The sequence below is a fragment of the Coregonus lavaretus genome (genome assembly GCF_964263955.1).
Source record: "Coregonus lavaretus genome assembly, chromosome: 33".
NCBI lineage: Eukaryota > Metazoa > Chordata > Actinopteri > Salmoniformes > Salmonidae > Coregonus > Coregonus lavaretus.
Window position 1 is genome coordinate 4,095,084 of NC_140020.1, and position 23,590 is coordinate 4,118,673.

General features: G+C 42.7%; 1 protein-coding gene and 2 long non-coding RNA genes across 4 annotated transcripts; 2 read left to right on the top strand and 1 right to left on the bottom strand.

Annotated features, from left to right (window-relative positions):
• Positions 1 to 1,760: 1,760 nt before the first annotated feature.
• LOC311108317 lies at positions 1,761 to 3,237 on the bottom strand. The gene is made up of 5 exons (XR_014610505.1): positions 3,017 to 3,237; positions 2,688 to 2,829; positions 2,473 to 2,546; positions 2,046 to 2,141; positions 1,761 to 1,881 (listed from the first exon to the last, which is right to left on the bottom strand). It is a non-coding gene; the product is annotated as an uncharacterized lncRNA (long non-coding RNA).
• A 15,305-nt stretch (positions 3,238 to 18,542) lies between these two features.
• On the top strand, positions 18,543 to 19,865 carry LOC311108247. The gene is made up of 3 exons (XR_014610496.1): positions 18,543 to 18,788; positions 18,946 to 19,083; positions 19,307 to 19,865. It is a non-coding gene; the product is annotated as an uncharacterized lncRNA (long non-coding RNA).
• Positions 19,866 to 22,090: 2,225 nt separating this feature from the next.
• On the top strand, positions 22,091 to 23,523 carry LOC311108724 (complement C1q-like protein 2). Of its 2 annotated transcripts, none has more exons than XM_084151453.1 (3): positions 22,091 to 22,380; positions 22,646 to 22,783; positions 23,139 to 23,523. In XM_084151453.1, exons 1-3 carry the CDS (start codon positions 22,143 to 22,145, stop codon positions 23,429 to 23,431), a joined length of 669 nt encoding a protein of 222 aa, XP_084007579.1. In that variant the 5' UTR covers positions 22,091 to 22,142; the 3' UTR covers positions 23,432 to 23,523. The 2 variants fall into 2 exon arrangements, with proteins under 2 accessions (XP_084007579.1, XP_084007580.1); XM_084151454.1 differs by having other exon boundaries at positions 22,128 to 22,392.
• The last annotated feature ends 67 nt before the right edge of the window (positions 23,524 to 23,590 follow it).

The window sequence follows — 23,590 nt, forward strand, 5'->3', positions numbered from 1 at the left end:
TCCAGAGCGATTTTACAGTTTTAGTGAGTACATACATTTTTCATACTGGCCCCCTGTCTCTCTCCCTCCATGCTTTTATCTGGATGGATTCCAGATTTCTCCCAAGCCATGCTCTCGTTTGTCTTATCTTTTCTCTCCCTGTGAAGTCCTCCTTAAACTGTGATTTGACAACTTTTTAGCTGTAACAAAACAGGGAAGTGAAAGGGCTTTGCTATCCAAACATCAGGGCTGCAGCGTTCACCCAGGGGGGCAAAGAACTGAACGTTGGAGATGGAGCCGAACCGATTCCTCTGTCTACATGTCAAAGGCTTGTCTGCTCTACGTTATGTTTCTATCTGAACACCAGCTGTGTTCCCTGCCTGCATCACATCCCTCTATCCTTAGGGATAAGAGGGGGAAATAGCTACTCTTTCCCAGGCACTGAGCCCTAGACCAGTGGTTTTTAAACCTCTCCTCTGGGACCCCGAGACATGTCACAATTTTGTTGTAGCCCTTAACTAGCTCACTTGATTGTCCTATTCAAGGGCTTGATTAGTTGTCAAGTTGAATCAGGTGTGCTAGCTGTGGAACGGCTGGGGGTCCCCAAGAAGAGGTTTGAATACCCCTGTCCAAGACCACAGTGCTTACGATCCCAGTTAATCGTCCGTGACTAGGTTTGTGTTCATTAAGGCTAGCAACAGAACATTTTAAAAATGCTTTACAACAAAAAACTAAAATATGCTTTCCTTATTGGGCAAGCTCTGGTAGTCCCTCCCAGTTTCAGTCAGTTTTCTTCCAGTTGATGCCCAATGAACATGACCCAGGCTGTGTGTGATTTTTATGGTTGGCATCAGAGGATATATTTGTCCTTGTTATTTTTCACATGCTTGGTTAACAACCAGGTGTAGACTAACAGTGAATTGCTTACTTACAGGCCCTTCCCAACAATGCAGAGAAATAATAAATAAATAAATAAATACACTAACTTGGCTATAGGGTACCAGTACCGAGTCGATGTGCAGGAGTATGAGGTAAATATGTACATTAGGGCTGTCCCTGATTTTAATAATAATAATCTTGGTTGACCGAGAGTCTTCTGTTCTTTCGACCAATCGATTGGTGTAACTTTTTTTTTTCTTCACATATCGACATACCCTGTGTGTGTTTGAATAAAATCAACTATATGTAGGCTACTGTGCTTGTCTGATGCTTTAAGCACTGATTTTAAATGAAGACTCACAAATTACTAAAGCGGGAGCCAGAGATGAATAGTGCCAGATCAGAAAAAATAACTGAACTTGAAACATTATCAATTGTTAACTTGGTCCGGCCAGAAGCTAGTGCAGACTTGCAACATTGGATAAAAGCTCTTCCAGTTTATTCTCCAGTGATTGCACGTTGGCCTGTAGAGGCAGTTTATCCACTCGCCGTAGTCTTCTCAGGTAGCCCGCGTGAGGCCTCTATTGTGCAGTGAATTTGGGCCTGGTCCGGGAATAATTATTTCGCTTCCAACTCATTTGAAGTAAAGTCCTTCCAAATCGAGGTTAGTAAACCTTTTATTTTTTATATCACCTAGCATTGCTTTACATTTTACTAATTAATTTAATTAAAAGCTCGCTAGGAGGTGAATTCCCCAAGGCCAAACTGGGACAGTGGTCATTTGCAACCCTATTTTTTTTTGGCCATAACTGTCTGGCTGTTTGCCTGCGTGTGCATTTATGGATGAGGACGCACTTAATTTAAAAAAAATAATAATAATCTGGAAACACAAACATCGTATTAGAGTACAAATGATTTTAATAATGCAACCATTCCATCATCATTAGCCATATCACTAAGAACCATCATTTTCATCATGAGACTCTGCAATGTGTGAGCTCTCCTTTTCCTCAGCGCAGAACTCTGCATAGAGAAGAGGTGAGACGTTAGTGAGAACTTGGACAGGGTTTTAGTAAACGGCCAATAGCGATCTATACTAGACTGATAAATGACATTCTAAATCAATACTAAATGTTGCCTAGTGTCCCTTTAAAAAAAAAAATGAGTAGGTCAGGGTAAATAATGACCTGTGACTCCGTCCTAGGAATACTGCGCAGGCTGAGGATACTCAAGGCATTCTGCTGCTTTCACGGAAATTCTTCAGCTCTGACTCCGGCAGTGTCCTGGTCAAAGAAAGAAAGAAAAACGTACTTGTTGGTTACATGACTTGATTGACTTCAAGGTTTCCAAAAGCTTTTGGGTAAATGTTTGGGTATTAGCTGGCCATTGTAGGGTTCTCAAAAGCACAAACACACATACCAAAGATATCGAGAGATCGAATATGCGCTTCAGCCATGGTGCTATTGAAGTCCATGACGAGACAGTCGGGGCAAGTTTGCCATGGAAGTCACATTACTGTCTACGTAATGACACACAACACTAATTTCTATTTGATAATCTGACATAGGATGTTGAATTGAAGCAGGCCAGCCAGTCAACAATGTTTTGACTTACGTGTGAGGTGGATGGTGTTTGGAAAAGGTATTTCGGAAAAGGTCATGTCAGAGGAGTGGAAGCATTTTCCATCACTGGCAGAGGAAAGGAGATGATCGTTAAATACTTTTCTTAGAGCTGTAGAATGTCTCTTCACATAGCCATTGAGTCTAATGATGCATGGCACAAGTCATTAGAGACAAGGCTGTAGAGGTTTACTTATCACTATTACTTACATCATGTTTCCCTCTTTTGAAAAATACTCTCTTTGTGTGATGTCGGAAAGATTTCAATCCAGGAGCTGTTGGTCTTTCTCAGTACCGCATTGAACATCTCATGGTCTGCAAAACCCTCAATGAAGAGCCACTTCCCAAAGATCTGTGGGAGAATGTGTTGGTCTGTCATTTCCTTTAATAGTTTTCTGTTTTTAGAGCACTATTTTTCTGTGGAGCATTGTGCCCGAGGGCATACTCTGCCTATCAGCACAAAAGTTGACGTCAAATGCCTTTTTTTGTTTTACATACCCCAGCGTGGCTTAGGCCCACTCCATAGGTGATGTACTTACCGTATGTTGGTCTGCCGGTGAGGGGGGTATCCCTACACAACAGTTTCCCACAGTCAACAGAGCAAGGAGCGGGAGTACGTAAAGAACACACATCGTGTAGATCACAGTAAACTGAGCCTTCAGATAACTAATGGTCTTAACAAGAAGGAAGCATTGATTTGTAAATGAAACACCTGAAAAACCTTACATTTACATAGAGATGTGTTGGTTTTTCGAGAGAATGTTTCTCCCTAAGTGAAACACTGAAGTTACCCAAATTGCACAACTTGCACTTCAATAAGTAAATATTTTGAGTAAATATGATAAAAACCGGAATGAGGGGAGGAGCCACTTCCTCACATTACCCAAACTAGCCTGTTGGGTCTAGGCTCCTACTGATACCAAGGTCGAACTTTTTAAGGCACAGGGAAATTCCAAAATTACCCCAGTAAATGATTTAAAGGTCCAATGCAGCTGTTTTTATGTCAACATCAAATCATTTCTGGGTAATTAAGTACCTTACTGTGATATTTCAATTAAAATTGTCAAAAAGAAACACAGCTTCTTGGCAAAGAGCAATTTCTCAAGCAATAATTTTGCTAGGACTGTCTGGGAGTGGTCTGAGTGGGGAGGGGGAAACTAGCAGTTATAGGCAGAGGTTTGGAACTCGCTTTATTGGTCTTAACTACACTGAACACAAATATAAACGCGACAATTTCAAAGATTTTAAGGAGTTACAGTTCATATAAGAAAATCAGTCAATTTAAATAAATTCGTTAGGCCCTAATCTATGGATTTCACATGACTGGGAATACAGATATGCATCTGTTAGTCACAGATATACATTTTTTAAAGGTATAGGCGTGGATCAGAACCAGTCAGTATCTGGTGTGACCACCATTTGCCTCATGCGGCGCGACACATCTCCTTCGTATAGAGGTGATCAGGCAGTTGATTGTGGCCTGTGGAATGTCCCACTTTTTAATGGCTGTGGGAAGCTGGATATTGGCGGGAACTGGAACACGGTGTCGTACATGTCGATCCAGAGCATCCCAAACATACTCAATGGGTGGTGACATGAGAATGCAGGCCATGGACAACTGGGACCTTTTCAGCTTCCCGGAATTGTGTACAGATCCTTGCGAAATGGGGCCGTGCATTATCATGCTGAAATATGAGGTGATGGCGGCGGATGAATGGCACGACAATGGGCCTCAGGATCTTGTAACGGTATCTCTGTGCATTCAAATTGCCATCGCTAAAATGCAATTGTGTTTGTTGTCCGTAACTTATGCCTGCCCATACCATAACCCCTCCGCCACTATGGGGCACTCTTTTCACAACGCTGCCATCTGTCCGGTACAGTTGAAACCGGGACTAATCCGTGAAGAGCACACTTCTCCAGCCTGCCAGTGGCCATAGGTGAGCATTTGCCCACTGAAGTCGGTTACGACGCCGAACTGCAGTCAGGTCAAGACCCTGGTAAGGACGACAAGCACACAGATGAGCTTCCCTGAGACGGTTTCTGACAGTTTGTGCAGAAAATCTTTGGGGTTGCAAACCCACAGTTTCTTCAGCTGTCCGGATGGTCTGGTCGCAGACGATCCCGCAGAAGCCGGATGTGGAGATCCTGGGCTGGTGTGGTTGTGAGGCCGGTTGGACGTACTGCCAAATTCTGTAAAATGACATTGGTAGAGAAATTAACATTACATTCTCTGGCACCAGCTCTTGTAGACATTCCTGCAGTCAGCATGCCAATTGCACGCTCCCTCACCTTGAGACATCTGTAACATTGTGTTGACACAACTGCATATTTATTGTCCCAGCACAAGGTGCACCTGTGTAATGATCATGCAGTTTAATCAGCTTCTTGATATGCCACACCTGTCAGGTGGATGGATTATCTTGGCAAAGGAGAAATTTAAACAAATTTGTGCGTATGGAACATTTCTGGCATCTTTACCTTCAGCTCATGAATTATGGAACCAACAATTTACATGTTGAGTTTTATATTTTTTGTTCAGTATAATTTACTGCTTGGTGACGTCACTAGACAGGCTAAAACTCCATCCCACCAAAACGGGCAGACATTTCAGGCGGTCTTATCAAACCACTCTTACACTAAAAGGGCATTATCATTTTCACAGTATTATTCCAACGTCAGTATGGAAATATACCCAAGTGTTACAAAACATTAGGAACACCTTCCTAATATTGCGTTGCACCCTCCTTTTGCCATCAGATCAGCCTTGATTCATTGTGGTATGGACTCTACAATGAGTCGAAAGCGTTCCACAGGGATGCTGTCACCTGTTGACTCCATTACTTCCCACAGTTGTGAAGTTGGCTGGATGTCCTTTTGGGTGGTGGACCATTCTTGATACACGGGAAACTGAGTGTGGAAGAATCCAGCAGCATTGCAGTTCTTGACACACCGGTGCGCCTAGCACATACTTACATACCCTGTTCAAAGGCACTTAAATATTTTGTCTTGCCCATTCACCCTCTGAATGGCACACATACACAATCCATGTCTCAAGGCTTTTTCACGCTCAACAGTTTCCTGTGTGTATCAAGAATGGACATCCAGCCAACTTGACACAACTGTGGGAAGCACTGGAGTCAACATGGGCCAGCATCCCTGTGGAACGCTTTTGACACCTTGTAGAGTCCATGCCTCGAATTGAGACTGCTCTGAGGGCAAAATGGGTACAACTCAATATTAGGAAGGTGTTGTATGGAGCTGTACATGTGCGCAGCATCAGCAAGTCTACAAACGGGCCATAAATGCAGCTCGGACATGCTACTACCAACTGATCAGCAACGGCAGCGGTAACTCCGGGGTGCTGTTCTCTACTGTGAGAAAGCTTCTCCAACCTCCTCAGAACAATGCAATCAATACATGTGCTTCTTCCAAATTAAAATGTAAAACATCCCCATCCTGTCCTCTCAGCCCCTGTAAATGATCTACCCAGTTCCTCCAATCCCTGAGTCAAGGTTCTCCTCCACAGTTACTGCAGCTGATGTAACAAGCTGGTTAGGATAATGAGGCCCACCACTTGCTCACTTGATCCCCACTTCCTTTGTCAAGATCTGCTTACCTGCTCTGGTGCCTTCACAGAAATCAACCAGTCCCTCACCACTCGATGTGTCCCCCCCCCCCCCCCCCTCAGCTCAAACACGCCATAGTCACACCAGTAGTTAAACTGTCCAGTGAAATTCTCATTTTTAAAAGTTTGTTCTGTTTGCTCTTACCCAAATAGCTTTTGCCTTGTCCTTTACTTGTAGTTGTGGCCAGAGCATGCAGTATTCAGACCCCTTCCCATTTTCCACATTGTGTTACGTTACAGCCTTATTCTAATATGGATTCAATAAAACTCCTCATCAATCTACACACAATACCCCATAATGACAAAGCAAAAACATGTTTTAAACATTTTTGCTAATTTTATTAAAAATGAAAAACAGATACTTATTTACATTCAGTATTCAGACCCTCTGCTATGAGACTCGAAATTGAGCTCAGGTGCATCCGGTTTCCATTGATCATCCTTGAGATGTTTCTACAACTTGATTGGAGTCCACCTGTGGTAAATTCAATTGATTGGACATGATTTGGAAAGGCACACACCTGTCTATATAAGGTCCCACAATTGACAGTGCATGTCAGAGCAAAAACCAAGCCCTGAGGTCGAAGGAATTGCCCGTAGAGCTCAGAGAGGATTGTGTCGAGGCACAGATCTGGGGAAGGGTACCAAAAAATATATTCAGCATTGAAGGTCCCCAAGAACACCGTGGCCTCCATCATTCTTAAATGGAAAAAGTTTGGAACCACCAAGACTCTTCCTAGAGTTGGCCGGCCGGCCAAACTGAGCAATCGGAGGAGAAGGGCCTTGGTCAGGGAGGTGACCAAGAACCCGATGGTCACTCTGACAGCGCTCCAGAGTTCCTCTGTGGAGATGGGAGAACCTTCCAGAAGGACAGCCATGTCTGCAGCACTCCATCAATCAGGCCTTTATGATAGAGTGGCCAGACGGAAGCCACTCCTCAGTAAAAGGCACCTGGCAGCCCGCTTGGAGTTTGCCAAAAGGCACCGAAAGTACTCCGACCATGAGAAACAAGGTTCTCCGGTCTGATGAAACCAAGATTGAACTATTTTGGTCTGAATGCCAAGCGTCACATCTGGAGGAAACCTGCCAACATCCCTACAGTGAAGCATGGTGGTGGCAGCATCATGCTGTGGAGATGTTTTTCAGCGGCAGGGACTGGGAAACTAGTCAGGATCGAGGGAAGAGATGAACGGAGTAAAGTACAGAGATCCTTGATGAAGAGCGCTCAGGACCTCCGACTGGGGGCGAAGGTTCACCTTCCAACAGGACAACAACCCTAATCACACAGCCAAGACAACGCAGGAGTGTCTTCGGGACAAGTCTCTGAATGTCCTTGAGTGGCCCAGCCAGAGCCCGGACTTGAACCGGATCGATCATCTCTGGAGAGACCTGAAAATAGCTGTGCAGCGACACTCCCATCCAACCTGACAGAGCTTGAGAGGATCTGCATAAAAGAATGGGAGAAACTCCCCAAATACAGGTGTGCCAAGCTTGTGTTGTCATACCCAATAATACTCTAGGCTGTAATTGCTGCCAAAGGTGCTCCAACAAAGTACTGAATAAAGGGTCTGAATACTTATGTACTTTCATGTTTAATAAATTGGCCAACATTTCTAAAAACCAGTTTTTAGTTTGTCATTATGGGGTATTGTGTTTAGGTTTGAGGGAGGGGAGGGGGGGGGGGACAATTTTAATACATTTTAGAATAAAGCAGTAACGTAAGAAAATGTGGAAAAAGTCGAGGGTTCTGATTACTTTCCAAATGCACTGTAAATTAGTGAAAAACTACTCTGTAAAACCCTGTCTCAAACAGTAAAAACAAAATGCTTGAAATTTGCTGGAACATTACATCATCCTCTTTTGCTTACACAAGCCCTAGGCGATCAGTCCAGCTGCTTTTATTATTTTTTTCCCACCCAAATTCTCTGGTGGGGAGAAGGAGCCTAGGGGAGGCATGGGCTCAGAACTGCACACAAGCTATCAGTCCACAGCTGGTGTTAGTTGTATAGGCTTGCGGCCAAGTGTCAGCTTCCTGGCAGAGGCAACCAGTTTTCTGGCTAAACTGGTACTTGGTAAAATTCATGATGCCGTTGACCTTAACAAGGGCCACAGGACCAGTGGAAGCAAAATGGCGCCATAACATCAGAGTTCCTCAAGTGGCTCCTATTCTAAGTAATCTCTCTTTATCTCCCAGGATGCAGGAGGCTACTGCACAGACTACAGTGGCTCCACGTCGGACGTGGAGAGGCGAGAGTACCTACGCTGGAAGAAGAGACGCAACCGCTCGATGGTGGAACTGCTCGACCAACACCAGGACGACCTGGCAGTACACCGCCAGAGCAGCAGGGAGCAGGTGGAACTGCTCAACCAGGATGACCTGGCAGTACTCCTCCAGAGCAGCAGGGAGCAGGTGGAACTGCTCAACCAGGATGACCTGGCAGTACTCCTCCAGAGCAGCAGGGAGCAGGTGGAACTGCTCAACCAGGATGACCTGGCAGTACACCTCCAGAGCAGCAGGGAGCAGCGTAGGAAGGCCCGGTAGCTGGACAATGACATAATTCTTATTTTCTGTAAAAGAGGCTTGTTCTAAGTCAACCACTGTTTTTGTATTTTTGCATGTTAACTGGCGTATTGCACTTTATATTTTGATATTTGCACTGTGAATGTTCAATTTTTCTGTACTTTATAAACAATCTGTAAAACGAGCAACCACAAGCTTTGTTTTTGTCCCTTTCCTCACACTTGCAAGTTGGCTTTCTGACAGAGATACTTAGAGGGAGAATAAAGAACACTCAATGGAACCCTTCTCTTGTTTCTCTTTTTCTAGCATGATGCCCAGGGGAGATGGAACACCATGGTTCTTGATTAAACGTTTTCTTTGCTCTGGGTTTTATATCCAAGCCGTAACTTAGTTTGTACACTGATACGGTTCTGTTAATGTGTAAGGAAGTGTTCCCTGACGACTTTCCTCGTTTTTTATTTTTATTTTTTTATGGGTTTTTTGTTTGGAGGAAATCTGCGTAGCTTATGTGCAATTTGATACAGGGAGGAAACTATCTGAATTTGTCCAATACACTTTTTTTTTGCTCCGTTTTGTTTCTTAAACGGTTTATGTAAAGAATACTCCCCTGGAGAACATTGCCTCAACATCCCTCAAACATTGGGAAAACGACTGAAGCTTACCGACTGTCAGATGTTATGTACTATCTATGCCAATGACTCATTTTTGATTGAAACTTCTTAGGGGAAATTTTCATTGGTATAGAGGAAGCAATTTTAAAGTATGACAGCCAGCCATGCTTTGGTTTTGTTTCCCTTTCACGGTTTCCAAATGGTAACGTTTTGGCGTTTGTGACACAAATCCCAAGTCATGGTATCTATATTAGCATTTTTTGCACATCCCAGAGGAAACGAAACCAAAGCATGGATTGCTGTTTTACCTTGTCGATAGACTGCTTACAGGGTAAGGAAACCAAGTTATTTGGGGGAACTATCCCATTAATGGATCTGGGTGGGTAGGTACTGTAGACAGTTGTCGGATACTGTAATGACAAGCTTATTTTTAGATATGCCATCTCTGGTTAAGGTTTCTCCATTTTATATTATTTGAAGACCAAACTACTTTGACCCTCGTAGCGAGTGGGGGATTTTTTGCATTGTCAGTTTGTCCTCTTGGCCGACCGTCTCTGCCAGCTCTGCACCAAGACATTTCAGACATGGATATACAGTATATTGCAACCTAATAAGTGCACACTCCATTGGGACTAGTACCTACAGTTGAAGTCGGAAGTTTACATACACTTAGGTTGGAGTCATTAAAACTAGTTTTTCAACCACTCCACAAATTTCTTGTTAACAAACTGTAGTTTTGGCAAGTCGGTTAGGACATCTACTTTGTACATGACACAAGTAATTTTTCCAAAAATTGTTTACAGACAGATTATTTCACTTATAATTCACTGTATCACAATTCTAGTGGGTCAGAAGTTTAAATACACTAAGTTGACTGTGCCTTTAAACAGCTTGGAAAATTCCAGAAAATGATGTCATGGCTTTAGAAGCTTCTGATAGGCTAATTGACATCATATGAGTCAATTGAAGGTGTACCTGTGGATGTATTTCAAGGCCTACCTTCAAACTCAGTGCTTGACATCATGGGAAAATGAAAAGAAATCAGCCAAGACCTCAGGAAAAAAAAAGAAGGTAGACCTCCACAAGTCTGATTCATCCTTGGGAGCAATCTCCAAACGCCTGAAGGTGCCACATTCATCTGTACAAACAATAGTATGCAAGTATAAACACCATGGGACCACGCAGCCGTCATACCTCTCAGGAAGGAGACGAGTTCTGTCTCCTAGAGATGAACGTACTTTGGTGCGAAAAGTGCAAATCAATCCAAGAACAACAGCAAAGGACCTTGTGAAGATGCTGGAGTAAACAGTAAATTGAGTCCTATATCGACATAACCTGAAAGGCCTCTCAGCAAGGAAAACACCACTGCTCCAAAACCGCCATCAATAAGCCAGACTATGGTTTGCAACTGCACATGGGGACAAAGATCATACTTTTTGGAGAAATGTCCTCTGGTCTGATGAAACAAAAATAGAACTGTTTGGCCATAATGACCATCGTTATGTTTTTTGTGGAAAAAGGGGGCAGCTTGCAAGCCGAAGAACACCATCCCAACCGTGAAGGACGGGGGTGGCAGCATCATGCTGTGGGGGTGCTTTGCTGCAGGAGGGACTGGTGCACTTCACAAAATAGATGGCATCATGAGGAAGGAAAATTATGTGGATATATTGAAGCAACATCTGAAGACATGAGTCAGGAAGTTAAAGCTTGGTCGCAAATGAGCCCAAGCATACTTCCGAAGTTGTGGCAAAATGGCTTAAGGACAACAAAGTCAAGGTATTGGAGTGGCCATCACAAAGCCCTGACCTCAATCCTATAGAACATTTGTGGGCAGAACTGAAAAAGCGTGTGCAAGCAAGGAGGCCTACAAACCTGACTCAGTTACACCAGCTCTGTCAGGAGGAATGGGCCAAAATTCACCCAATTTATTGTAGGAAGCTTATGGAAGGCTACCCAAAAAATGTTTGACCCAAGTTAAATTTTTTAAAAGGCAATGCTACCAAATACTAATTGAGTGTATGTAAACTTCTGACCCACTGGGAATGTGATGAAAGAAATAAAAGCTGAAATCATTCTCTCTACTATTATTCTGACATTTCACATTCTTAAAATAAAGTGGTGATCCTAACTGACCTAAGACAGGGAATATTTACTAGGATTAAATGTCAGGAATTGTGGAAAAACTGAGTTTAAATGTATTTGGCTAAAGTGTATGTAAACTCCCGACTTCAACTGTACCTGCATACTGCAGTTTAGAATAGCCTGCATAGGCTATTCACAACTTTCCCAAGTCACTGCATGCATCCGGAGTAGAGTTATTCTACCAACCGATTTATGACGTGCAGTTAAATGGTGGGAGGAAGCAAATTAATTCCCAGAAGAGCTTGTTGTCAGACAATACAGTGTGGATGGTTAGCGGGGGGGAGGATTGAGGAAGGGAGAGTATTTTTACTATGGGATCAGAATGCCTTGCCATATTTGGGAGTAGTAGAGATGACAAATCCTTGTGTTTAAAGGAGACTACAAAATGACTGACTAAAGTGTTGGTATGTTAGGTTATCTCAAGGTCAAATGTCTCTATTCAATCATAATTCCATTTTGTTTTATGACAGGTCATTTTTCTGGCTTTTAATAACTATTTTGTGGTATCTTTCATGAGGTGCAAAGTCACTTAACAACATGAAGTGACTGACTGTTGTAAATAGAATAAGCCTGCCTCAGAATTGTTTTGGCCAACGTTGACCTTGGGGCTTCATTGAATTGTGTTGGCCAACGTTGACCTTGGGGCTTCATTGAATTGTTTTGGCTATTGTTTACCCCCCAGGCTTAGAATAAGCCCAAACATCTTAACACAATTACAGCAAACAACTAGCTGGCTTCTCCGGGTTAATCAGGATGACACAAGCGTGAGTGTAAATTGTTCACGTCTGTAGAAATCTGCATCAATCACTGAACCAGGCTCTGTGTTGTCCCAGTCTCACATGGGTGTGTTTTTAATGGTATGCAGTACACTGATTGAAAGTATGGTCCCTATAGCCACACGCCATCCTTTTTAATCCTTTAGTGTCCTAATCTCTGCAGGTGTCGAGGTGGAAACTAATGACTTATAGGCATTAAAATCCCAATGCTGCCCGCGAACGCAATACACACAAAGCCCCACACACAGATGACACCCACCACACAGACACACACAACCTGCTTCCAAACACAAACACCCATCCACCAGCCAATGTCTCGAGGGCTGGTGGATGGGTGTATGTGTTTGGAAGCAGGTTGTGTGTGTCTTATTTAATGCCTATAAGTCATTAGTTTCCACCTCGACACCTGCAGAGATTAGGGCCCTGAAGAGGAGGAACGCCTCTGCAGCGAACGCTGTCCACTCTCAATATTATCAGGCTTACGTAAAAACCACCCAATGATAAAATATTGAAGAGCCCTTTCTGCTGTTATGGCGCAGTGATAAAAAGTGATTGCAAAGGCCTAGGTGTCCTGATCCTCCTTGCCTCAGTCGACCTACTCTGAATAAATAGATGTATATATTGGCATCTTTTCACTTTCCTTGCTATGGGGGACGCTGTGCAGACGAAACCATTGCTAGTGGGACACGATGCCCTTAGGGACTCATGAGGTTGTCCTGGTTGCTTCTTGAGGCTTCTCTCCTAGTTGATATGCACTGTATGCTGTTAGAATCTATGCTAACAGCATGTCTATAAACATGGTATTGCTAATGGTTGAGGGTTAAATGGGAGAAGGAACTCCCTGAGGAACAACAGTGGCAAGTGTTACTGAGTGGACCATCCTGGCTAAATGAAATATGAAGTGGTAGTTGCATCACTTGGGGTCCACTCCAAGGAGATACTATGAGTTGAAAGAGACCGGGGCGCCATGCCAATATTCATTTAGTGTCTTTTGACTGGTCAGTACTTGAGTAAACAATGTTAAACCTTGGAAGACTCATGCCAGGATGAGGAAACTCTTATCTGAGCATGTTTTATATCTGATCTGGTTTATAGTAGCCTATCTAATCTCTCAGATAAAGCCATGAATTATTACTTGAAGGGACAAACACTTATTTTTTATTTTTTTTTGTATATTTTTTTTGGGGTAGATCAGCTTTAATATTGCAGATTGTAACTTCCATCAATGTAATTGTCTGCATCACTTCCAATCCCCCATACGGTTTTTTTTCTCGTGTGTGTGTGTATATATACATACATACATACATACATACATACATACATACATACATACATACATACATACATACATACATACATACATACAGTGAGGGGAAAAAAGTATTTGATCCCCTGCTGATTTTGTACGTTTGCCCACTGACAAAGACATGATCAGTCTATAATTTTAATGGTAGGTTTATTTGAACAGTGAGAGACAGAATAACAACAAAAAAATCCAGAAAAACGCATGTCAAAAATGTATTAAATTGATTTGCATTTTAATGAGGGAATAAGTATTTGACCCCTCTGCAAAACATGACCTAGTACTTGGTGGCAAACCCCTTGTTGGCAATCACAGAGGTCAGATGTTTCTTGTAGTTGGCCACCAGGTTTGCACACATCTCAGGAGGGATTTTGTTCCACTACTCTTTGCAGATCTTCTCCAAGTCATTAAGGTTTCGAGGCTGACATTTGGCAACTCGAACCTTGTGCTCCCTCCACAGATTTTCTATGCGATTAAGGTCTGGAGACTGGCTAGGCCACTCCAGGACCTTAATGTGCTTCTTCTTGAGCCACTCCTTTGTTGCCTTGGCCGTATATTTTGGGTCATTGTCATGCTGGAATACCCATCCATGACCCATTTTAAATGCCCTGGCTGAGGGAAGGAGGTTCTCACCCAAGATTTGACGGTACATGGCCCCGTCCATCGTCCCTTTGATGCGGTGAAGTTGTCCTGTCCCCTTAGCAGAAAAACACCCCCAAAGCATAATGTTTCCACCTCCATGTTTGACAGTGGGGATGGTGTTCTTGGGGTCATAGGCAGCATTCCTCCTCCTCCAAACACGGCGAGTTGAGTTGATGCCAAAGAGCTCGATTTTGGTCTCATCTGACCACAACACTTTCATCCAGTTCTCCTCTGAATTATTCAGATGTTCATTGGCAAACTTCAGACGGGCATGTATATGTGCTTTCTTGAGAAGGGGGACCTTGTGGGCGCTGCAGGATTTCAGTCCTTCACGGCGTAGTGTGTTACCAATTGTTTTCTTGGTGACTATGGTCCCAGCTGCCTTGATCATTGACAAGATCCTCCCGTGTAGTTCTGGGCTGATTCCTCACCGTTCTCATGATCATTGCAACTCCACGAGGTGAGATCTTGCATGGAGCCCAAGGCTGAGGGAGATTGACAGTTCTTTTGTGTTTCTTCCATTTGCAAATAATCGCACCAACTGTTGTCACCTTCTCACCAAGCTGCTTGGCGATGGTCTTGTAGCCCATTCCAGCCTTGTTTAGGTCTAAAATCTTGTCCCTGACATCCTTGGAGAGCTCTTTGGTCTTGGCCATGGTGGAGAGTTTGGAATCTGATTGATTGAATGCTTCTGTGGACAGGTGTCATTTATACAGGTAACAAACTGAGATTAGGAGCACTCCCTTTAAGAGTGTGCTCCTAATCTCAGCTCGTTACCTGTATAAAAGACACCTGGAAGTGTCACACCCTGGCTCTGGGGACTCTTATATGTTGAGCCAGGGTGTGTAGGTTTCATTGTTTAGTTTTCTAGGTTTGTGTTCTAGTTCGTGTATATCTATGTTGGCCAGGGTGGTTCCCAATCAGAGGCAGCTGTAGCTTGTTGTCTCTGATTGGGATCCATACTTAGGCAGCCTGTTGGCACATGTTTATTGTGGGATCTTGTTCTGGAAGGTTTGTGTTCAACCCAGGACTTCACGTATCGTTTGTTTTGTTGTTTTGGTTCGTGTTGTGTACTGCAATAAAGGAATGTACGCATATCACGCTGCGCCTTGGTCCGCTTCATCATGTAACGATCGTGACAGGGAGCCAGAAATCTTTCTGATTGAGAGTGGGTCAAATACTTATTCCCCTCATTAAAATGCAAATCAATTTATAACATTTTTGACATGCGTTTTTCTGTTTTTTGTTGTTGTTATTCTGTCTCTCACTGTTCAAATAAACCTACCATTAAAATTATAGACTGATCATTTCTTTGTCAGTGGGCAGACGAACAAAATCAGCAGGGGATCAAATACTTTTTTCCCTCACTGTACATACATACATACATACATACATACAGTGGGGAGAACAAGTATTTGATACACTGCCGATTTTGCAGGTTTTCCTACTTACAAAGCATGTAGAGGTCAGTAATTTTTATCATAGGTACACTTCAACTGTGAGAGACGGAATCTAAAACAAAAATCCAGAAAATCACATTGTATGATTTTTAAGTAATTAATTTGCATTTTATTGCATGACATAACTATTTGATACACCAGAAAAGCAGAACTTAATATTTGGTACAGAAACCTTTGTTTGCAATTACAGAGATCATACGTTTCCTGTAGGTCTTGACCAGGTTTGCACACACTGCAGCAGGGATTTTGGCCCACTCCTCCATACAGACCTTCTCCAGATCCTTCAGGTTTCGGGGCTGTCGCTGGGCAATACAGACTTTCAGCTCCCTCCAACGATTTTCTATTGGGTTCAGGTCTGGAGACTGGCTAGGCCACTCCAGGACCTTGATATGCTTCTTACGGAGCCACTCCTTAGTTGCCCTGGCTGTGTGTTTCGGGTCGATCTTTAATGCTCTTACTGAGGGAAGGAGGTTGTTGGCCAAGATCTCGCGATACATGGCCCCATCCATCCTCCCCTCAATACGGTGCAGTCGTCCTGTCCCCTTTGCAGAAAAGCATCCCCAAAGAATGATGTTTCCACCTCCATACTTCACGGTTGGGATGGTGTTCTTGGGGTTGTACTCATCCTTCTTCTTCCTCCAAACACGGCGAGTGGAGTTTAGACCAAAAAGCTCTATTTTTGTCTCCTCAGACCACATTACCTTCTCCCATTCCTCCTCTGGATCATCCAGATGGTCATTGGCAAACTTCAGACGGGCCTGGACATGCGCTGGCTTGAGCAGGGGGACCTTGCGTGCGCTGCAGGATTTTAATCCATGACGGCGTAGTGTGTTACTAATGGTTTTCTTTGAGACTGTTGTCCCAGCTCTCTTCAGGTCATTGACCAGGTCCTGCCGTGTAGTTCTGGGCTGATCTCTCACCTTCCTCATGATCATTGATGCCCCACGAGGTGAGATCTTGCATGGAGCCCCAGACCGAGGGTGATGACCGTCATCTTGAACTTCTTCCATTTTCTAATAATTGCGCCAAGAGTTGTTGCCTTCTCACCAAGCTGCTTGCCTATTGTCCTGTAGCCCATCCCAGCCTTGTGCAGGTCTACAATTTTATCCCTGATGTCCTTACACAGCTCTCTGGTCTTGGCCATTGTGGAGAGGTTGGAGTCTGTTTGATTGAGTGTGTGGACAGGTGTCTTTTATACAGGTAACGAGTTCAAACAGGTGCAGTTAATACAGGTAATGAGTGGAGAACAGGAGGGCTTCTTAAAGAAAAACTAACAGGTCTGTGAGAGCCGGAATTCTTACTGGTTGGTAGGTGATCAAATACTTATGGCATGCAATGAAATGCAAATTAATTACTTAAATCATACAATGTGATTTTCTGGATTTGTGTTTTAGATTCCGTCTCTCACAGTTGAAGTGTACCTATGATAAAAATTACAGACCTCTACATGCTTTGTAAGTAGGAAAACCTGCAAAATCGGCAGTGTATCAAATACTTGTTCTCCCCACTGTATATATACACACACACACACACTACCGTTCAAAAGTTTGGGGTCACTTAGAAATGTCCTTGTTTTTGAAAGAAAACAATTTTTTGTTCCATTAAAATAACATCAAATTGATCAGAAATACAGTGTAGACATTGTTAATGTTGTAAATGGCTATTGTAGTTGGAAACGGCAGATTCTTTTATGGAATATCTACATAGGCGTACAGAGGCCCATTATCAGCAACCATCAGTCCTGTGTTCCAATGGCACGTTGTGTTTGCTAATCCAAGTTTATCATTTTAAAAGGCTAATTGATCATTAGAAACCCCTTTTGCAATTATGTTAGCACAGCTGAAAACTGTTGTGCTGATTTAAAGAAGCAATAAAACTGTCCTTCTTGAGACTAGTTGAGGATCTAGACTAGTTGAGTATCTGGAGCATCAGCAATTGGGGTTTCGATTAGAGGATCAAAATGTCCAGAAACAAATAACTTTCTTCTGAAACTCGTCAGTCTATTCTTGTTCTGAGAAATGAAGGCTATTCCAAGCGAGAAATTGCCAAGAAACTGAAGATCTCGTACAACGCTGTGTACTACTCTTCACAGAACAGGGCAAACTGGCTCTAACCAGAATAGAAAGAGGAGTGGGAGGCCCCGGTGCACAACTGAGCAAGAGGACAAATACATTAGTGTCTAGTTTGAGAAACAGACGCCTCACAGGTCCTCAACTGGCAGCTTCATTAAATAGTACCTGCAAAACACCAGTCTCAAAGTCAACAGTGAAGAGGCGACTCCGGAATGCTGACCTTCTAGGCAGAGTTGCAAAGAAAAAGCCATATTTATTTATTTGTATTTAACCAGGTAAGTCAGTTGAGAACAAGTTCTCATTTACAACTGCGACCTGGCCAAGATAAAGCATATCTCAGACTGGCCAATAAAAATAAAAGATTAAAGATGGGCACTTAGTTTTTCTGTGGTTAACTTCCTTCTCGTAATATGGTTAATATTTGTAATGACCAGTGAGGATTCCAATGGCTCGGGGTGGGGACACAGGCCAAAAACACTTACTTGTATCCTTACAAATATCTGCATAGGGTGAGGACAGTAAGAGAGCTTAGAGAGTTAATCATATTTGCTTGTATAAGATGCATATTTGCCCAAAAACAGAGTACTTGTGTCTTGTAAAACCAGTAATGGAAGTCTGAGTAGGGGTGAAATAGCTACAAGAGGAAAGTAAAGGCTGTTGCGTGAGCTTGCAGAGGAAAGTAAAGGCTGTTGTGTGAGCTTGCAGAGGAAAGTAAAGGCTGTTGTGTGAGCTTGCAGAGGAAAGTAAAGGCTGTTGCGTGAGCTTGCAAGAAGAATATGATAGTGGCTAAGGCTGACTAGGAGCTTTCTTATTGGCTCACTTAGGGGCGTAGTAGAGGTATAAAAGACATTGTGCATTGTATGATTTTCGGAGCTCTCTCTGAATAAAGACTGATTATTGTATGTTGGGACTCTGTCTGATTCATTGAACTGGAGTTTTACAACCTTCAGGACTCAGACAGAGATATAAAATAGTTCAGTTTGAACATTGAGATAGAAATTCTCGTGACATTAAGAGATGGAGTCAGTCTGTGTTCTGTTGCTGGCCTTCTGCAGTCTGTCTGGGGCGCAAGGCCTAACCGGCTCCCAATCGGACATCTACACTGTGCTGAGAGAACTTAGCGCCAAAGTGGAACATCTGGAGAAGGCAAGTGATGGTGAGTGAGTGACTGAGCACGATATGATGGTGTTCTTGCTACATTTTGTAATATTGTGAAATGCCCCAATGGCCGGTACTTCTAAAGCTGAAGTTAATTTAAATCAGTTGTGGTATGTGTGTGTTCTTGAATTATTTGACATGCTGTTTCTTCACAGCGAGACTTAAGGTGGCGTTCTCAGCATCACTCTTCCCACCTGCATCAGCTCAAAATAGAGGGCCCTTTAATACTGACACCACCCTGATATTCAAAAATGTTAACACAAACATTGGCCAAGCCTACAACTCTGGAACAGGTAGCCTATTTTACAGCATAATTACTGTTTCTGATTTATTTTGAATTCTAATTTGAGCTCAACATAGTGCTTTGAGTGTCCGTGACTTGTATACCTTCGGACATCGAACATGCAATTCAACTATTTTTTAAATAAATTGAACCAAACGAAATGAATGTGTACCACGAGTATGATGTTGAAATTAATGCATCTATTGCATGCATCTCCTCTCCCTGCAATGCAGGTATCTTTGCTGCACCGGTGAGAGGGGTCTACTACTTCACGTTCACTTGCAATTCTGGGACTTCAGGAAAAGTGAATGCGGCCCTGTTGAAGAACGGCCAAAATATGGCTGCCATGGTTGGAAGGGGTAATGTTGACAGCATGGGGTCAAATAGTGTAATACTGCAGTTAGATGAAGGTGATCAAGTGAACATTATCCTCTGGGGTGGCAACAGCATCTATGACAATGGATACAGGAGCATATTCACTGGTGCCCTGCTTTTTCCAATGTGAGGAGAGCATACCATTTGCTTTAATGATTGTAAAGTTTTGTAGGAATGTACAGTCATATGAAAAAGTTTGGGCACCCCTGACAATTTCCATGATTTCCATTTATAAATAATTGGGTGTTTGGATCAGCAATTTCATTTTGATCTATCAAATAACTGATGGATACAGTAATATTTCAGTAGTGAAATGAGGTTTATTGGATTAACAGAAAATGTGCAATATGCATCAAAACGAAATTAGACAGGTGCATAAATTTGGGCACCCCAACAGAAAAATCACATCAATATTTAGTAGAGCTAAAATAACAGCCTCTAGACGCTTCCTATAGCCTCTAATGAGTGTCTGGATTCTGGATGAAGGTATTTTGGACCATTCCTCCTTACAAAACATCTCCACTTCAGTTAGGTTTGATGGTTGTCGAGCATGGACAGCCCGCTTCAAATCATCCCACAGATTCTCAATGATATTCAGGTCTGGGGACTGGGATGGCCATTCCAGAACATTGTACTTGTTCCTCTGCATAAATGCCCGGGTAGATTTTGAGCAGTGTTTTGGGTCGTTGTCTTGTTGAAATATCCAGCCCCGGCGTAACTTCAACTTTGTGACTGATTCTTCAACATTATTCCCAAGAATCTGCTGATATTGAGTGGAATCCATGCGACCCTCAACTTTAACAAGATTCCCAGTTCCGGCACTGGCCACACAGCCCCACAGCATGATGGAACCCCCACCAAATTCTACTGTGGGTAGCAAGTGTTTTTCTTGGAACGCTGTGTTCTTTTGCCGCCATGCATAACGCCCCTTGTTATGACCAAATAACTCAATCTTTGTTTCATCAGTCCACAGCACCTTATTCCAAAATGAAGCTGGCTTGTCCAAATGTGCGTTTGCATACCTCAAGCGACTCTGTTTGTGGCGTGTGTGCAGAAAAGGCTTCTTCCGCATCACTCTGCCGTACAGCTTCTCCTTGTGCAAAGTGCGCTGAATTGTTGAACGATGCACAGTGACACCATCTGCAGCAAGATGATGTTGTAGGTCTTTGGAGGTGGTCTGTGGGCTGTTTTTGACCGTTCTCACCATCCTTCGCCTTTGCCTCTCCAATATTTTACTTGGCCTGCCACTTCTGGCCTTAACAAGAACTGTGCCTGTGGTCTTCCATTTCCTCACTATGTTCCTCACAGTGGACACTGACAGCTTACATCTCTGCGATAGCTTTTTGTAGCCTTCCCCTAAACCATAATGTTGAACAATCTTTGTTTTCAGGTCATTTGAGAGTTGTTTTGAGGCCCCCATGTTGCCACTCTTCAGAGGAGAGTCAAAGAGAACAACAACTTGCAATTGGCCACCTTAAATACCTTTTCTCGTGATTGGATGCACTTGTCTATGAAGTTCAAGGCTTAATGAGCTCACCAAACCAATTGTGTGTTCCAATTAATCAGTGCTAAGTAGTTACAGGTATTCAAATCAACAGAATGACAAGGGTGCCCAAATTTTTGCATAGCCTATTTTTCACATCTGATTTTAATTTCATACAACTTAATATTGCTACACTAAACATCTTTGTCTGAACAATACCCCAGTACTCAGCTTTTATTAGAAAATGAATGGCATGCCACTGTGATCATTTTCTGTGACGACAGAGTAAATGATTATGCAGCCTCGGAGGGGTGCCCAAACTCTTTCATACGACTGTATGTACAATAATCAAACGCTGATGCTCATCATCCTTCAGGAAATACTGCAGGTGCATTTCTCCAATGTTTACGCACACTGGATTTTTTAAGGTTTTACAAATGTATGATTTTATAATTATTCTTAATCACCAATACAGTATAACTGGTTTATCAGATGTCACAGATGCATAGGAATCCTCCCACTAAGATATCCAGCACTAACTACAGTGAGTCTGAGCACTCTGTAGAGCATATGTTTAGTTGATTTGGAACCAAGGAGCCTCAGATACTGTTTGTACCATATATACTGCGGTCTCACAGAAAACAGTTTTGTTCACAAATGCTTTTTGTTCTGTTCTGGAAAATAAAACAAATATAAGGATCCAACCTACCCGTGTCTCAAATTTATTTTAAACATTTGTTAAAGAGAAACAAGTGTTTCTTGTTATCATCAATATGTTGTTTCAAGGTTATGCCAGTTGGCCATACAGGTATTATGTTTAGTTATTTTATTCCTTTACTTCTGCAGATAAAACAGACATACATTTCATGGAAATGTTGTGGAATGCTCCTTTAATCAAAATATACTTTTGTCTTTGCTGCTCTATTACAGTAAAAAGCGTAGGGTTGGTTTGATGTAATTTGTTGATGCACAGAGTTGAGTGAACTTTGCTGATACTAGGGTTGCAAAATTCTGGTAATTACACCAAAAATCCCAGGTTGTCCAGAAATCCCGGTTGGAGAAGTCCCGGATTTCCTGCTTATTCCCTCCTGATTCCACGAATATTCCAACCAGGATTTCTGCTAAAGCTGGGAATTTTTTTTTAGTTACCAGAATTTTGCAACCCTGGTTACATTTTAAATAAACCAATCCATATATATCTAACTCAACATATGAGGAGCAGTCAGACATCTCAGCAAACCTCTCACACCCGGTTCGTTGAAAGCCCTGCGATGGAGTCTGTTTTGGCTGTGGTAATGTTGCTGTGCTGTTGTGTGGTTGAGACTCGGACGGAGAGTGAGCCAATTTCACCAACAACTTGGCCTAACCTGGTTCCCACCTCAACAGCTTTCGCGTCCGAGGTTGACATGCTGCTGAGGGAACTGGTAGCCCGAGTGGAGAAACTGGAGAGTGAGTGTAACGGTAATGTTGGCCATTTCTTATCATGATTGGAAATTGTCCCTAGCCTTAGTTTCTTTGTGTGTCAGTGTTCCTACGGGCGTGCAGGGACACTGTGTGTGTTTGCACGGATGCATGATCAATGGAAGTGTGCGTTCATCATGCTCTGTAATTATTTCACTATCATTGGACAGAAGTGTAAAAGTTCAGGCTGTCATACTATCTGGATTCAAACCTTTGATGTGTAGTAATCTGGACATTATTCGTCTTTCTACAGGCAAACCAAAAGTGGCCTTCTCCACTTCACTTACGGTCAACGATGAACATTATCACTTAGGACCTTTCGACAATGACACCACCGTGGTGTACAAAAAGGTCACTACAAACATCGGTGAAGCATATAACCCAGATACAGGTATTTACCCACTAGATAAGTCTCAACATCATATTAAAGGTGCAATCTGTAACTTTCATTTTGTGTCAAGCGCTGCCCTGCACTTGTTTGTAAACTATGGGGATGGGATTTAGCGAATCAAACGGTTTAATTAATCTTTCGGTTCTTGGCTGAAAGTGTTTGTAGTACCTTGAGTTGGCACTGGCAATGATGAAAGCTACAGATTGCACCTTTATGTATTTTACTGGGGTGTCTTTGTAACGCTCTTAATTAAAAAATATTTATATTACACTTTTTCTTTAGCAGTATGTCCATGTTCTGTTGTGTCATAATCACACAGTTGTTTTTGTCCACCTTGCTTTCTCACCTGATGCAGGTGTCTTTACTGCACCTGTGGGAGGGGCCTACTACTTCACATTCACTTGCAATGTTGGGAATTCAGGGAAGGCGAATGCAGCATTGCTTAAGAACGGTGTGAAAATGGCTGCCGTCTATGAAACTGCAAACCCAAAATCCGGCATTTACCACGGCGGGGCCAATGGAATCACACTAGACCTAGTGGAAGGAGACAAAGTCTGTGTGGTTCTCTGGAGTGGCAGTAGCATATTTGACAACAGCAGGATTAGCATGTTCAGTGGTCACCTTCTATTTCCTACCAATAATAAGTAATAGTAAAAGGCTGATCATTACAGTTCATGACTTAGCAAGAATTGTAAATACTTATTTCAACATTTCATTAAAGGAATAATCCACTCAAACTATCTTCTGGTATTTTTTTTCATTTGTCCACTGTCGATACAGTCCCGAAATGTTTTGCGCTGCTGGTAT

Coding starts and splice junctions, on each gene's coding strand:
- LOC311108724 (XM_084151454.1), top strand. CDS start 22,143: ATGAGGAGCAGTCAGACATCTCAGCAAACCTCTCACACCCGGTTCGTT. Junction 22,393..22,645: donor ACTGGAGAGTGAGTGTAACG/GTAATGTTGGCC, acceptor GTCTTTCTACAG/GCAAACCAAAAGTGGCCTTC. Junction 22,784..23,138: donor AGCATATAACCCAGATACAG/GTATTTACCCAC, acceptor CACCTGATGCAG/GTGTCTTTACTGCACCTGTG.